The sequence below is a fragment of the Malaclemys terrapin genome, chromosome 10, assembly GCF_027887155.1.
Source record: "Malaclemys terrapin pileata isolate rMalTer1 chromosome 10, rMalTer1.hap1, whole genome shotgun sequence".
Taxonomy (NCBI): domain Eukaryota; kingdom Metazoa; phylum Chordata; order Testudines; family Emydidae; genus Malaclemys; species Malaclemys terrapin.
This window is the reverse complement of record NC_071514.1, coordinates 48,326,958-48,344,065: the sequence shown is the minus strand read 5'-3', so window position 1 is coordinate 48,344,065 and position 17,108 is coordinate 48,326,958. Positions and strand designations below refer to the sequence as shown.

At 48.1% G+C, this 17,108-nt stretch overlaps 1 protein-coding gene across 1 annotated transcript; it reads right to left on the bottom strand.

Annotated features, from left to right (window-relative positions):
• Positions 1 to 253: 253 nt before the first annotated feature.
• NME3 (NME/NM23 nucleoside diphosphate kinase 3) lies at positions 254 to 13,925 on the bottom strand. The gene is made up of 5 exons (XM_054041316.1): positions 13,880 to 13,925; positions 10,025 to 10,155; positions 4,453 to 4,554; positions 4,002 to 4,114; positions 254 to 371 (listed from the first exon to the last, which is right to left on the bottom strand). Exons 1-5 carry the CDS (start codon positions 13,923 to 13,925, stop codon positions 254 to 256), a joined length of 510 nt encoding a protein of 169 aa, XP_053897291.1.
• Positions 13,926 to 17,108: the final 3,183 nt, after the last annotated feature.

Below are 17,108 nucleotides of genomic sequence, written 5' to 3'. Positions count from 1 at the left end.
ATGCTGCAGAGCAGCGACAGAACCAGACCAGCAGCACCAAGTAGCTACTATCCCAGAGAGCTGCGATTTAGTCAGTTACCAGAGCACAAAAGACTTCCCACTACCCCTCCACCCACCTCTAGATAGAAACACCCTATGAAAAAAACACACTATGAGAGAGTCCAGTGTGACTCCAGAGAAGGAGAAATGGAAATGGATGGGTTCGTACTGTGCCTGAGCGTCAGCAAGATACCCTTCCCCCAGACCATTCTTATTACTCATAGATCCAGTGCTCAGTGCTGTCCACCCAGCAGATCAACTTGTCTGTGTGGAACCAGAGCGAAATCTCCCGCCGGGCACTCTCGATTGAGTCGCTGCCATGAATCACATTCCTGTGGAGAAGGAGAAGGAGTACTCTCCAAGTCAGACACAACAGGGAACTAGAGCCAGAAGTAATTTCATCTTGGCTAAAATAATAAAGTTTGCTGAACAAGTGTCATCTTGTTGCATTCCTACCTGAACAATCCTCATGTTCCTTCCCATTCCTCAGAGCCCTACCCCAGAGCCATGCATCTTCTGGCTGTGGGCAGGACATGCCAGTTATTCTGTGGCATGCAGGGCTGATGGGGGGGGGGAGGGAAGCCGATACAAATTACCGGGGCCCGGCGGTCCAGAAGGGGGCCCGGGGCCCGGCTTTCCCCACCTCTCGTTGGCCCTGTTTAGCCGGTCCTCCCTTGCTGGGGGGCCTGACAAAATTCTGGGCCCAGCTTCCTCCCCCCCTCGTCGGCACTGTTTAGCCAGTCCGCCCTTGCTGGGGGGGCCCAAAAATTTTTTTTCACAGGGGCCCGAACCCGCTCTCGGCGGCCCTGGTGGCACGTGGGAGCTGCCAGTTCCCACCAGTCCCCTCCCCTAAATCATGTCACCAAAGCAACAACAGTGCCTACAGCTAACCCATCTTCTGATTTTCTTAGAGTACTCCATATTTTTTATACAGTATAATCTCTTCTAATCTACAGTAACAGCTGCTGCTCTGGCTTCATGAAGGGCTGAAAGTGCCTTTTTTATATGTAGTGCTGCTTGTTTTTACATTAGAAATTCAAGTCTTCTGACCCTGTTTTTCCCCTGGAAGACTCTATGGAGAACTGGTAAGTTTGACATCAGATGCCAAGGAATGAAACCTATATAAGGAGGGATGTGAGCTTCATTTAGGCGTTGGCTACACTGAGAATTAGCCCTGATTTCAGCCAATTGGTGAGGCTTCATTGATGGAAACCCCTAGTGTAGCCAGGGCCTCAGACTATTCAGGACTCTTGCTTGTCTTTTAACACCTAACTAACTCATATGCCTGACTAAAGGCTAGGAGACAGCTCATCTATTACACTGAGCATTACCACCACTTCAGTTAATGGCTGGGAGTGCTCCCCACCATGGGTCTGGGAGCTTCAAGAAGCTATATGATAGTTATATGGTAAAAGCCAAGCAGAACACCCCTCACTTTTTTGTTTTAATAGAAAAAAGCATAAAGCAGCAAGAAAGAGCATAAGCTCTGCTCTTCTCCACGGCTCATCCTGAGACCAAAGAGGCAGTTTAAGCATAGTGCTCTTCATGGCCAAACGTACTATGCAAAGTATTATGCCACAAGAGATGGGCATGGTCTGAGCACAGGACTGGGAGCCAGATACTCCCAACATCTAATCCTGGCTCTGACACAGATTCCCTTTGTGGCCTTGGGCGGGTCCATGCACTCTCCCTGCCTCAGTGTCCCCACATGTAAAAAGGAGATTATTCTTCTCTCCCTCAGTAGGGTGTTGTGAGGATCAGTTGAGTGCCCGTACAGCATACTTAAGATAAAAATTGCTATGGAAGTGTGAAGTGGCAGATGCGTCTCAGTCAAGAAGGGATTAAAGAGCTCCCTGGGGGACAATCAGCCCCACCCCAATGCACCACACCAGTGAGGCTTGTCAAGCCTGGAGAGAGGCAGGGTCCCTGTTCAGTTTGGGTGGCACTCAGAAAGAAGGGCTGGAACTCAGAGCTCCCCAGGCTGAGGAAGCAGGAGTTGCTGCAAGGCCCTCTTCTCCTTTTGCTTTCGGAAGCCTCTGGACTCTGTCTTTTGTGAGATGTGGCAGCATCCTGACTTTTTTATTTTATAGAATCATAGAATATCAGGGTTGGAAGGGACCTCAGGAGGTCACTTAGTCCAACCCCCTGCTCAAAGCAGGACCTAAACCCAACTAAATCATCACAGCCAGGGCTTTGTCAAGCCTGACCTTAAAAACCTCTAAGGAAGGAGATTCCACCACCTCCCTAGGTAACCCATTCCAGTGCTTCACCACCCTCCTAGTGAAAAAGTTTTTCCTAATATCCAACCTAAACCTCCTTCACTGCAACTTGAGACTATTATGCCTTGTTCTATCATCTGGTACCACTGAGAATAGTCTAGATCCATCCTCTTTGGAACCCACTTTCAGGTAGTTGAAACAGCTATCAAATCCTCCTTCATTTTTCTCTTCTGCAGACTAAATAATCCCAGTTCCCTCAGCCTCTCCTCATAAGTCATGTGCTCCAGCCCCTAATCATTTTTGTTGCCTTCCGCTGGACTCTTTTCAATTTTTCCACATCCTTCTTGTAGTGTGGGGCCCAAAACTGAACAGAGTACTCCAGATGAGGCCTCATCAATGCTGAATAGAGGGGAATGATCACGTCCCTCGATCTGCTGGCAATACTCCTATTTATACAGCCCAAAAGACCTTTAGCCTTCTTGGCAACAAGGGCACACTGTTGACTCATATCCAGCTTCTCGTCCACTGTAACCCCTAGATCCACTGCTGCCTAGCCACTCGGTCCCCAGTCTGTAGCAGTGCATGGGATTCTTCCGTCCTAAGTGCAGGACTCTGCACTTATCCTTGTTGAACCTCATCAGATTTCTTTTGGCCCAATCCTCCAATTTGTCTAGGTCCTTCTGCATCCTATCCCTACCCTCCAACGTATCTACCACTCCTCCCAGTTTAGTGTCATCTGCAAACTTGCTGAGGGTGCAATCCATGCCATCCTCCAGATCATTAATGAAGATATTGAACAAAACCGGTCCCAGGACCGACCCTTGGGGCACTCCGCTTGATATCAGCTGCCAACTAGACATGGAGCCATTGATCACCACCCGTTGAGCCTGACAATCTAGCCAGCTTTCTATCCACCTTATAGTCCATTCATCCAGCCCATACTTTTTTAACTTGTTGGTAAGAATACTGTGGGAGACTGTATCAAAAGCTTTGCTAAAGTCAAGGAATAACACATCCACTGCTTTCCCCTCATCCACAGACCCAGTTATCTCATCATAGAAAGCAATTAGGTTAGTGAGGCATGACTTGTCCTTGGTGAATCCATGCTGACTGTTCCTGATCACTTTCCTCTCCTCAAAGTGCTTCAAAATTGATTCCTTGAGGACCTGCTCCATGATTTTTCCAGGGACTGAAGTGAGGCTACTTTATGTAGCCTCCCAACCACCCCACTCCTAAACAGCACAGTCAGAGGACTGGACTCTGGGATGACCCCACAGCAATGCTGTGGTCCAGGGAGGGACTGCTGAGATGAGTGGTGCCTACCCTCTCCTCAAGGGGGCACCAGAAAGTTATGGTTCAACATGGTGTTATTAGTTTTGGCCCCAAACAAGGAGATCTCAGGTTTAACTCCAAACTGACCATACCATTAGGGTAAAAATCCCTAAAATGCTGCACAAATTTGGCTACTTTACACAAGATGGAGAATTCCACTCTGCCACAGACGATCTGGGCTTTGTTCTCTTGCTGCCTAGGTTGGGAGCCAGGCAGAATAGGTGTGCTCATCGCTCACAAGTGATCCTTTGACAGGAGCATTGAGAGCTGACTCCAAAGGCTCTCCCCCATCTTCCCCCTCAGTCAGGGGGAGAGTAACTGGGACATGGAGCAGAATGCAGAAGAAGCCTCCTCCCACCTGCAACAGGGACACAGAGGATTCCCCAGCAAAAACAAACCCCAGGCTCTCACTTGCTGACTTCAATGCAGAAGTCCCCTCGGATGGTGCCGGGTCTGGAATCGGCAGGGTTAGTTTCTCCAATCATTGCACAAGCCGTCTTTACCACATCCAGCCCCTGCCAGACCTACAAGACAGCACAGCAAGAGTCAGCTTCCGCAGCTTGCTGAGCAGCAAGGCCAAATCCTGCCCTAAGCACCCTCTAGCTAACTCCACCACCTCATATGAGTACGCCTGGAGGTAAGTCAGGGCAGAATCTGCCGCAAGAAAGCCTATGATTATCTGTTTGAATAAAATAAAGACGTGCACAGGTTTCACTTTTACATGCAACAATGTAACACTTCAGCCAGAGGATCTGGCAGAAGGGTATGAAGGGAAGATCGAATGGCCTCAAGTTCAATGCTAATTGCATTTGCATTTGATATCTGTTTCAGGGCATGAAAGGGGCCCCTGGCCAGTACTCACCATGGCTACAATAGGACCCGATCTCATATACTCCACCAGGTGGCTGTAGAAGGGGCGATCATGGAGGGCTATATAATGCTCCTTCAGCAAGTCTTCCGAGGCCTGGGCACAAACACAGCACATGATCTAGTTTGCTTTTATAGAATGGGACTGCCCTAAAATGGCTTATAATGGCTGTTCTGGTGGACAGAAGAGTCCACTTTGGAAGTGGCGTTTAGGTACCCTTCCCTGCTCTGAGGGCTGGATTCCTGAATTCTGCAGTGCAGCTGGGAGGAGGAAATCAAGCTCATCAGGAAGGAACAACTGCCAGGTGAAACTGGATCAGTGTTCATTCCTCATCTGGGGAATCCCATTTTCTTCCTTCAGTTCAGTTCTCACTCGTTTTCTGTGTATAGCCTCACAGTACCTTTCGGGATTCAGGTAATCAACAGGGGCAGAATTTGGGCTCTGTTCAGAACAGGCTATCTGCAATGCAGTCCTTTAGATAACAGCAAGAGTCTATTACACTGACGATGAAAAAATAAGACTCATAGACTCATAGACTTTAAGGTCAGAAGGGACCATTATGATCATCGGGTCTGACCCCCTGCATACTGCAGGCCACAAAACCCTCCCTACCCTTCCCTTGACTCTGCTGATGAAGTCTTCAAATCCTGTCTTTTAGTGACTTCAATTGGCAGAGAACCCTCCTGCTAGCGATCCCTGCCCCATGCTGCGGAGAAAGGCGAAAAACCTCCAGGGCCTCAGCCAATCTACCCAGGAGGAAAATTCCTTCCTGACCCCAAATATGGCGATCAGTAAGACCCCGAGCATGTAGGCAAGAGTCTCCAGCCTGACCCTTGTTAGCCATTATACTATTTACCTGCCTTTGCTCGGTATTCCTCAGCTAATATGCTTTACCATTAAACCATTCCCTCCATAAACTTATCTAACTTAATCTTAAAACCAGACAGGTCCCTCGCCCCCACCGTTTCCCTCGGAAGGCCGTTCCAATATTTCACCCCTCTTACGGTCAGAAACCTTCGTCTAATTTCAAGCCTAAACTTCCCCACGGCCAGTTTATATCCATTCGTTCTCATGTCCACATTAGTACTAAGCTGGAATAATTCCTCTCCCTCCCTTGTATTTATCCCTCTGATATATTTAAAGAGAGCAATCATATCCCCCCTCAGCCTTCGTTTTGTCAGACTAAACAACCCGAGCTCCTCTAGTCTCTTTTCATACAGCAGGTTTTCCATTCCTCTGATCATCCTAGTGGCCCTTCTCTGCACCCGTTCCAATTTGAGTTCATCTTTTTTAAACATGGGAGACCAGAACTGCACACAGTACTCCAAATGAGGTCTCACCAGCGCCTTATACAACGGAAGCAGCACCTCCTTATCCCTACTAGATATACCTCGCCTAATGCATCCCAAGACCGCATTGGCTTTTTTCACCGCCACGTCACATTGTCGACTCATAGTCATCCTCCGGTCTACAAGAACCCCTTGGTCTTTCTCCTCTTCCGTTACTTCTAACCAATGCGTCCCCAGCTTGTAACTAAAATTGTTGTTAGTCATCCCTAAATGCATCACCTTACACTTTTCACTATTAAATTTCATCCTATTTCTGATACTCCAATTCTCAAGCTCATTCAAGTCTCCCTGCAGAATATCCCTATCCTCCTCCGAATTGGCAATGCCTCCCACCTTCGTATCATCCGCAAACTTTATCAGTCCACTCCTGCAATCGGTTACGAGGTCAGTTATAAATAGATTAAATAAAATGGGTCCTAAAACCGAACCTTGAGGAACTCCACTGGTAACCTCCCTCCAACCTGACAGTTCACCCTTCAATACGACCCGCTGCATTCTTCCCATTAACCAATTCCTTATCCACCTCTGGATTTTCATATCGATCCCCATCTTTTCCAGTTTAACCAATAATTCCTCATGGGGTACAGTATCAAACGCTTTACTGAAATCCAGGTATATTAGGTCCACCGCATTTCCCTTATCTAGTAAGTCCGTTACTTTCTCAAAGAAGGAGATCAGATTCGTTTGGCATGATCTGCCCTTCGTAAAACCATGTTGTAATTTATCGCACTTGCCATTAACCTCAAGGTCCTCAACTACTTTCTCTTTCAGAATTTTCTCCAGCACCTTGCACACTACAGATGTTAAACTAACAGGCCTGAGTTACCCGGATCACTTTTTTTCCCTTTCTTGAAAATAGGAACCACATTAGCTATTCTCCAGTCTAACGGAACCACCCCCGAGTTTACAGATTCATTAAATATTATCGCTAATGGGCCTGCTATTTCCCACGCCAATTCCTTCAATATTCTCTGATGAAGATCGTCCGGTCCTCCCGACTTAGCCCCATTAAGGCATTCGAGTTTTGTTTCTACCTCGGATATGGTAATCCCCCATTCTGTATGCCCCTCTGTCATGGTGCTAGTATCCCTAATCCCTTCATTGGCCTCATTGAACACCGATGCAAAATATTCGTTGAGATATTGTGCCATGCCTAAATTATCTTTAATCTCCTCTCCGGCTATAGTCTTCAGCGGTCCCACTTCTTCTTTCTTTGCTTTCTTCCTATTTATATGGCTGTAAAACCTCTTACTATTGCTTTTAATTCCCCTCGCTAGGTCCAACTCTACACGGCTTTTGGCCTTTCTCACTCTATCTCTACATTCTCTGACTTCACTAAGGTAAGTTTCCTTACTGATCCCTCCCCTCTTCCACTCTTTGTACGCTTTCTGTTTTTTCCTAATTGCCCCTTTGAGTCGGTCGCTCATCCAGCTCGGTCTAAATCTCTTGCTTAGTAATCTTTTTCCCTTTTTTGGGATACAGGCCTCTGACAGCTCATGCATCTTTAACTTAAAGTAATCCCAGGCTTTATCTGCCTTAAGATTCATTAATATGTTTGCCCAATCCACTTCCCTTACCAGTCCCCTTAATTTGTTAAAATTGGCCTTTTTAAAATTATAAACCCTAGTCTTTGATTTAATTCTGTTACTCCTTCCATTTAGTTTAAACCAGATTAGCTCATGATCACTGGAGCCCAAGTTGTCCCCTACTACCACTTCCTCAACGAGGTCCTCACTACTCACCAAAATCAAATCTAAAATGGCCTCCCCCCTCGTCGGTTCAGCTGCTACTTGATGAAGGAATTGATCAGCAAGCACATCTAGGAACATCTGAGCCCTATTATTGCTACTAGCATTTGTTCCCCAATCTATATCCGGGAAGTTAAAGTCCCCCATAATTACACAGTTCCTATTAGTATTTACTTCTCTAAACACATTAAATAGTTCTTTATCCATATCCTGGGTCGATCCCGGCGGTCTATAGCACACCCCAAGCACTATCCCTGGGGAGGCTCTAGTAGTCCTTTTATCCAGTGTGAGTATTGCCCAGACTGATTCCGTGTTATCTATTCCATCAACTATTATTTCTTTACAGCTTATCTCACTATTGACATACAATGCCACCCCGCCACCTTTACCTTTGTTCCGGTCTTTCCTAAACAGTGCATACCCCTCCATACCTGTATTCCAGTCGTGACTGCCGTTCCACCATGTTTCAGTTATTCCTACGATATCCGGTTGCAATTCTCGGACCAAGAGCTCCAATTCCTCCATTTTATTACCTAGGCTTCTCGCATTGGTGTATAAGCACCCTGATGTATGTTGTTTAGCCTGTCTCCCATTAGTAACACTATATGTTACAGGCCTCTTTGTGTCCTTCCCCCCTCTCCTTCCTATGTCCAATCTCATCTCCCTGGCTATATCTCCTCTTATCTCACTCACCTTTTCAATGTTGGAATCTGGCGTGGAGATTAACTGTACATCTCCCAACCGTCTCCCCAAACTTCCTAGTTTAAAGCTCTTTTGATAAGATAAGCCAGCCTCCCTCCCAGAAGTCTATTTCCTTCCCTACTCAGGTGAAGTCCATCCCGCGAGAACAGCTGTCTGTCCCCGAAAGCCTCCCAGTGGCCATACATCCCAAAGCCCTCCTTATAGCACCACTCCCTTAGCCAACTATTTATTCTCACAATCCTATCAGCCCTTTGCTGCCCTTCCCTAGGAACAGGCAGAATCCCACTAAAGATAATCTGAGCCTCTATCTCCTTAAGTGTCTTCCCCAGCCTGGCAAAATCTCCCTTGATTCTCTCTAACGAGAACCTAGCCGTGTCATTCGTTCCTACATGAAGGATTATCAAGGAGTTCTTACCTGCTCCTTTTAGGATCCTTTACAGGTCCATTTTCATAGGTCCATAACAAATGCTGCAAAACAGAGTTACAGTGGAACAGCCTATATGACAGTCCATTGCATAAGACAGATTGGGGCAGGGTACTCAAAAAAAAAAAAAAAAAAAAAAGGAAGACAGTAAATTCTCAAAGGTGACTAAATGATTTTGGATCCCAAGTGCTTCAAGTTGCTTTTGGAAATGAGACTTAGGAGCTCAACTCCCATTGACTGTCAATGAGATTTAGGTGCCTAAATCACTTTTGAAAATAAGACTAAAGTGCTTTGGAAAACTTGACCCTGAATGGTGGTGGCCAGAAAAAGATCCAAATTAAATCACCCTAGCTGGACTGGCTACCTTCACGGAGACAGAACTAGGGAGCTTTCCTTTCATTTCCTGTCTCCATCTAGTGGAGCAGCTCTGATACCAGGCGTTTCTGAACTTTGTTATTTGTGGCCTAGTGGATAGAGCAATAGAGTGTGACTCAGGTGGCAGGCATACTTAATCCTGCCCCAGAGCAGGGGGCTAAACTAGATGACCTCTTGAGGTCTCTTCCAGCCCCACATTTCTATGCTTCTATGGATTCTATTGCCAGCACTGCCTCTGGCTGGCTGGGTGACCTTAGGCCAGCTGTTCTCAACCCGCAGCCCAGTTAGCACACAGCTGCGTCCCAGCTCAGCTGGGTGCTAAGGGCTGACCCGCATGCAGGAGTCTGCCAGGTTCCTGGCCCGCCCCGCATGGTGGGAGTCCAGTATTGGGACTGCCGGCCAGCCCCGCAGGGTCAGGCACCAGGGGTCCAGGACAGCCGCGCAGCACGGGTCCGGGGTCCAGGGCAGCCGCGTAACACGGGTCCGGGGTCCAGGGCAGCTGTGCAACATGGGTCCGGGGCAGCCGGCCTGCCCCACAAGGTCTGGGGCTGCCAGCACGCCCTCCAAGCTCTGGGGTGGGCAGCTGGTGGGCCGCACATGGCAGGGGTGCTACCCTGCCACCCGGCCCCTGTAGCCCAGGTAACACATTGTGGGCTGCATATGCGGCCCACAATGTGTAATAAGTTGAGAACCACTGCCTTTGGCAAGTAACTTCCTTTCTCTGTGCTTCAGTTTCCTCATATGTAAAATGGGGATCAGGATACTGACCTATGCAAGATTTGAGATTTACTGATAAAAAATGCTATATAAAAACTAGGTATTATTTACAAAGCACATCAGCAAGCAGGGTGCAAGCAGGTCCCTGCTGCAAAAGTCTAAAGCCCCAAGACAGAGCATACACAGAGTGAGGCATGGACTGGACCTTTAAAGGGTGCCAGGACAGCCCTTGCTCTGCCAGCTCCTCTCACCTGCATGAGTTTCATTCCCACCAGTTTGAAGCCCTTCTTTTCAAAGCGCCTGATGATCTCCCCTATGAGATGCCGCTGCACCCCATCTGGCTTGATGGCTAGGAAGGTGCGCTCATTTACTTCAGTGCAAGCTGAAAGCAGATGAGGAGGAGGAGGAACACTTAGGGCTAGAGCAAACCTCAGCATGCGTTCAGGGTCAGAGGGGTCACTACAACCAGGATCAAGGAATTAAAAAATAAAACCAGAGATAAGGGAAGAGGCAGATGCTGCTAAGGTAGGGACTCAAATAGGAATGGGGCATAGCTTACCATCAGTTTGGATTGTAAAACTGGTTTCATATATGGCAAAGGTTGGAGGAGACAAAAGTCAGATGTTTGCAGACAGCCCCTTTCCCACTGTGAGATAGAGACAGTCCAATACTGGAATGAGACAGGAATGCTATGGGGGTTAGTGGCACACATACAGTAGGGACTCTGGAAGTTAGAGCAATGGAGAGAACCTCTTTCCCCATGGCAAAGACAGGGAACTCTGGGAAGGAGTTGTTTCCAACCATGTAATCCTTTGCAAGGGGTAGCAGGCAGTCTGGTGGGTAGGGGGGGTGGAGCTGAGGGGTGGAGAGGACATCCTCCTGAGGTGGACTGGGAAAGCCCTGGTGGCTACAGAGAGCGATATCCAACCACAGACTTGCATTAGATTTTAGTTCCTTTGCTCCTATAGAATCTGGGTCCACTTGTCCTGATACCCAGCGGTGAGCTTTCCTGCTCCAGTTCCAATCCTTCTTGGACTGAACACAGAGAAGATGAAGAGTCAGCACCTGTTACATTTATCAGCATTTATTGCATCCTAATCAAGTCCCACATATTTTAATAAATCCACTCCCCTTAATTAAAGAAACAAAAATAAAAGCCACTGAATGCATGGCCTTTTAAATTCAAGAAATCCACCATCACAGACAGACTTACTCTGGGTTTCAAAAACTGGACAAAACATTATGCTATGTAATCTGAGTGAGCATGTAACAAGTCTGGGAGTTTTCCAGCCCTAATATTGCTTGATATTTGAATTTGAAATCAAGCTACCATAGGCCTCCTCAAGCGATCTGAATTTGAATATAAACTAAAAGGCTTGTGAAAATAATCAGGGGATCTGACTGAATCATTTTTTTAAACAGGTTTCAGAGTAGCAGCCGTGTTAGTCTGTATCCGCAAAAAGAACAGGAGTACTTGTGGCACCTCAGAGACTAACAAATTTATTAGAGCATAAGCTTTCGTGGGCTACTGCCCACTTCTTCGGATGCATATAGATTGGAACATATATTGAGGAGATATATATACACACACACATACAGACAGCATGAACAGGTGGGAGTTGTCTTACCAACTCTGAGAGGCCAATTAAGTAAGAGAAAAAAATTTTTTGAAGTGATAATCAAGCTAGCCCAGTACAGACAGTTTGATAAGAAGTGTGAGAATACTTACAAGGGGAGATAGATTCAATGTTTGTAATGGCTCAGCCATTCCCAGTCCTTATTCAATCCTGAGTTGATTGTATCTAGTTTGCATATCAATTCCAGCTCAGCAGTCACCCGTTGGAGTCTGTTTTTGAAGTTTTTGATGGTATGGCTGATGTGATTAGGTCCTATGATGATGTCACTTGAATAGATATGTGGACAGAGTTGGCATCGGGCTTTGTTACAAGGATAGGTTCCTGGGTTAGTGTTTTTGTTCAGTGATGTGTGGTTGCTGGTAAGTATTTGCTTTAGGTTGGGGGGGTTGTCTGTAAGTGAGGACAGGTCTGTCTCCCAAGATCTGTGAGAGTAAAGGATCATCTTTCAGGATAAGTTGTAGATCTCTGATGATGCGCTGGAGAGGTTTTAGTTGGGGGCTGAAGGTGACAGCTAGTGGTGTTCTGTTCTTTTCTTTGTTGGGCCTGTCTTGTAGGAGGTGACTTCTGGGTACTCGTCTGGCTCTGTCAATCTGTTTTTTCACTTCAGCAGGTGGGTATTGTAGTTTTAAGAATGCTTGATAGAGATCTTGTAGGTGCTTGTCTCTATCTGAGGGATTTGGAGCAAATGCGGTTATATCTTAGAGCTTGGCTGTAGACAATGGATTGTGTGGTGTGTCCTGGATGGAAGCTGGAGGCATGTAGGTAAGTGTAGCAGTCAGTAGGTTTCCAGTATAGGGTGGTATTTATGTGACCATCGCTTATTAGCACAGTAGTGTCCAGGAAATGGACCGCTTGTGTGGATTGATCTAGGCTGAGGTTGATGGTGGGATGGAAATTATTGAAATCATGGTGGAATTCCTCAAGGGCTTCTTTTCCATGGGTCCAGATGATGAAGATGTCATCAATGTAGCGCAAGTAGAGTAGGGGCGTTAGGGGACGAGAGCTAAGGAAGCGTTGTTCTAAGTCAGCCATAAAAATGTTGGCATACTGTGGGCCATGCGGGTACCCATAGCAGTGCCGCTGACTTGAAGGTATATATTGTCACCAAATGTGAAATAGTTGTGGGTGAGGACAAAGTCACAAAGTTCAGCCACCATGTTAGCTGTGACATTATCGGGGATACTGTTCCTGATAGCTTGTAGTCCATCTTTGAGGAAACTACAATCCATCGGTGATCTTCCAGAAAACACCATCCTGGCCACTATGGACGTAGAAGCCCTCTACACCAATATTCCACACAAAGATGGACTACAAGCTATCAGGAACAGTATCCCCGATAATCAGGGGCTCGTTCACCTGCACATCTACCAATGTGATATATGCCATCATGTGCCAGCAATGCCCCTCTGCCATGTACATTGGCCAAACCGGACAGTCTCCAGAGCATGGATCAGGGGTGGCAAAAGTGTGGCTCGTGAGCCACATGCAGGTCTTTTACCGTTAAAAGTGCGGCTCACGGAGCGCCCCACATTTCCCCCCCCTTTTCCACCTACCAGATTGGGGGTGGGGGGAAGAGCTCAGGACCTCTGCCTTGCAGTGGGATGGTGGGATAGGGGCTTCTGCCCAATGGGGTGGGGAGGGGAGTCTCAGGGCTTCAGCCCCACCGGGCACACTGGCCAGGCCTCATGGCTTCAGCAGGAGCAGGGCTGAAGCCCTGAGCCACAACAGGTGCCTCCCATGGAGCTAAAGCCCAGAGCCCCATCAGGCTCTTGTACTTCTGAAGATTGTTGTATGCAGCTAGGAGGATCAGTAAGTTTGGCCACCCCTGTCATAGATCACAGAGGCAGGCACTGTGTGGGCTCAGAGTTAGAGAAAGGAGTCAAGAGGGACAGATTCTATTTCCTGCCTTGCTAAGGGATGACTATGAGACCTTGGGAGACTCCCTTCCCTTCTCCGTACCTCAGTTTCCCCACTTGTAAAATAAACTCCTATGGGGCCTCTTTGTTCCCTCCCTGAGCCTGATTACAAGCTTTATTCAGAGTGAACCAGCTGCAGTGAAATTCACTGCCACAAAGCAGGGTCGGGTACCACTCTGCTCTCAGTAGTGCTCTCAGTGTCTCATCAGCAGAGCAGGCACCTTGCCCCAAACAGCCACCTCTGTGCCAAGCCCTTCCCCACTTCTGCTCCGTGGGAGTAAATGGGGGAAGAGCTGTGAAAGTGGAAAGAGCTGAGTCAGGGGAGGCAAAGGGTGAGGAAGGGAGGTATTAGTGCCCCCCGTCTGTGTCTTCTCCCTGCCTGAGGGGGCATCCTCTCGACAATCCTCCTCCCCTTGCTGGTGAAGGATATCCCCTGACCCCCCATTCCCCTTGCCTGCTGGGGGACAACCCCCGAACTGCCACCCTTCTCCTCCTCCTGCCCCGGGAGGGGGCATCCCCCAGACAGCTTCCCACCCTGGGAGGGGGCACTCACTGCTCTGGAAGATGTTGGCAAACACGGTAAGCACCAAGCAGATCATGGTGGCAGCCAGTGGAGGGAGCGGGCGCGTGCTGACCGGGCTAGGGCCGGGCGCATGGGCGATACCGCCTGGGCAGGGAACGCGCACGGGCCGCGGGACTGGAGGGAATGAGGACGCACAGTTACCTGGTAGCTATGCCTAGTGACACCAACAATTCCCTCCTTTGAGAACACTCAACAAATCTTTGGCAGAGTTTTCTCATACTCTAAAGATAAAATGTGATTAAGCTCCATGCAATTGGGATCATCAGTGAGAGGGTATAAAGGAACTTCTGGGGAATGTGAGGTACAAATCTTATGTATGAGCACTTTACAGCAAGCGAGCAAAAGAAAAAGAACAAAACATATCACAACACCTGTGAGCAAGAGGCGAATAATGCCTCCCCCTAGTCCTCCTAGACTAGGTAACCAACCCCAAAGGGAATCAAAAATAGTGGGTTCCCCTTCCTGGGCCTTCCACTGGTTCAAGGCCTATTCGGCTGACAAGATGTGCTTGTTAATATCCTGTGAAAACTCTGGGACATAGGTACAACATTCTTCTCCAATAAGGGCGCAGACCCCGCCCCGTGAGGCCAGGGTATCATTGGCAAACTGGGTGAGAAATTTACAAAGTCTCCTGTAGAGTTGGGTTAGCCGTCCCACCCCATAAGTAGGGAGGAATATCATCCCAAACCTGTCTTCCTCTCCGATGGGTTCAATGGTAGCTCTCAAGGACCGATAGTACCTGGGGTGACCTGAGGGAGCCTGGATCAGAACACGGAGGGGAGGAGCGAGATAGCCTTTGTAACAGCTACCATGCCAACCATGAGGAAGCCATTTATAGGCACTATTACCACAGACCCAGAATGCTTCACCATAACTAGCCTTTCAATTGTTACCTTGTAGGTCCCGTAGGGTGGCTTGTGGGGAAAGGGCAAAAAATGCAGTGCCAGTTTGCCAACCGGTGGCATTTAGTACAGGAACAGTGAGATTCATACCAGGACCAATATAAAATCTACATGTACTAATGCCGGCAAATCAGGTATGATTACTTGTACTGGCTTGCTGAAAACATATGAGACCAGTGGGTGGAGAGTGTAGACGAATGGGCTGGGGCTTAAGAGTGCTACTATAGTGGGAATTCCAAGAGCCATTGGGTAGGCCATAAGGAGCTTCCGCAGTACAGTTAGATCACAAACTTAAATTGTCAGAGGTGCTGCTGCTGGTAACCATCCAGCTTTGACAAAAGTCTGACCAATTTTGGGGAACTACTCTCCAGGGCAATCCAGCCGAATCTTGGGAAGTCTGGGCACATATCCAACAGTGGGAGAGATTGAACTCACGGGCAAAGGCAATTTTCAGGGCCTCATAGGTATTGGTAGCCATATCTGCAGGGATGGCTCCCCATCCTGCATGCGATGTGGGTGAAACAGTAGGTAACAGAAGGATTGCTTCTGTGACAAAAAGGAATGTTGTGAGAGACCCTAAACCTGAACCCATATTGTGATTACAACAACCCAAATGCCCAGAAGATAAAAATTATTGACACCAAACAAATCAAAAAACAAAAGGACCAGGACCATAGGCTAGGTCGGCCTTCTGTGAATAGATAGAACCAATGCTCAGGGTTTTCGCGGGGAGTGCGCTGTGGCTGTTCAGAGAGATCACCAGGCATTCCCAGCTATCCTTACTGTCTTTTGAATAACAGCTTAAGTCCCAAATCGTCGCTGGCAGTCTTCTCTGCAGGCTGGACAGTCCACTGTTCAGGAGTGGGTATTGCTTTCAGTCGAGAGTGATGAATCCAGTTCTTGTGCCTTTCGACCTTTGCTGCCATGTGGGAGACCAGCAAGATGGTGTGGGGTCCCTTCCACTTCTCTTGGAGAGGCTCGTCCTTCCAGGTCCGAACGAGAACGGAGTCACCAGGCTGTAAGGAGTGGACAGGGGCATCCAGCAGAAGAGGCTGTGAATCTTTGGTGTATCTGTGAAGAGAAGAAAGAACAGCAGAGAGAGAGCACATGTACTGAGACAAGAAACCACACCCCATTTCCCACTCTCCTGCCGGAACCGGTGTACCGTTCAGAGGCCATGCCCTTCCAAACATAATTTCGAAGGAACTAAGCCCTAACCTGCCCTTGGAGAGAGCACAAATGCAGAGTAACACAAGGGGCAAAGCATCAGGCCACCTAAGAGAGGCCTCCTGACAGACCTTTGAGAGGTGTCGCTTGAGTGTCTGATTTGTGCGTTCCACTACTCCACTGGCTTGTGGTCGCCATGGTGTGTGGAGCTTCCAGGGGATTTGCAAGGCACTTGATATCTTTTGAACAACTTGAGATGTGAAGTGTGTTCCGTTGTCAGATTCCATCCACTGGGGGAGTCCGAAGCGAGGAATAATCTCCTTGACAAACTTAAGATCCACCGTTTTGGCAGTGTTGTTATGACATGGGAAGGCTTCGGGCCATCCGCTGAATCGATCCACCAAGACGAGGAGGTACCTGTACTCTTGGGTCCGGGGAAACTCAGTAAAGTCTATTTGCCACACCAATCCTGGGCCTGGGGTAGGTTCCAGGGTGGCTGGCAGCACTGCTACTCCTGGTCGAGGGTTGTTCTTTTGGCAGATTAAACATTCAGCCTGTACCTGTGATGCTAGGGGTTTAAGTCCAGAGGTTAGAAAATATTTATTCATAAGCTGGGTAAGAGCCTCTCTGCTTGCGTGGGTGGTTTGATGCAGTTTCTGCAACACTGGTCAGATCAGGCCCTTGGGCAGGAGGATTTTTCCCTCTGTGGAATAAAGCCATCCCTCTTTTTTCCTGGAGACAGAGCCTGTCAGCCAGGTTTCTGTCATTATGGGAGTACTGAGGAGCTGCAAACTCACCTACTGATGGGATGAGGGCATGCATTTGGGCATTCGCCTCTGTTGGTGATTTCAGGGTAGCAGCACGCTTGGCTTCCCTGTCTGCTCTGGCATTGCCCTTAGTTACATCTTGATCTTCCTTTTGATGGGCTCTGCAATGCACCACTGCTATTGCTGAGGGGAGTTGTACCGCTTCTAACAGCTGGAGAATTTGAGACCCATGCTTAACCGGGGAGCCTTGGGCTGTTAGCATCCCTCTTTGCTTCCACAGATCAGCGTGAGCATGCAATACCCCAAAAGCATACTTTGAATCAGTAAAGATATTGACCCGTTTGTCTTTTGCCAGCTCGAGTG

Bases quoted from the DNA above. Each gene is read 5' to 3' on its own strand.
- NME3 (XM_054041316.1), bottom strand. From the start codon at position 13,925: ATGATCTGCTTGGTGCTTACCGTGTTTGCCAACATCTTCCAGAGCA. The intron at 4,555-10,024 runs GTGAGAGGAGCT...GTTTGTGCCCAG, and splicing joins TGGGAATGAAACTCATGCAG to GCCTCGGAAGACTTGCTGAA. The intron at 372-4,001 runs GTGAGAGCCTGG...CCTTCTCCACAG, and splicing joins TTCTGCATTGAAGTCAGCAA to GAATGTGATTCATGGCAGCG.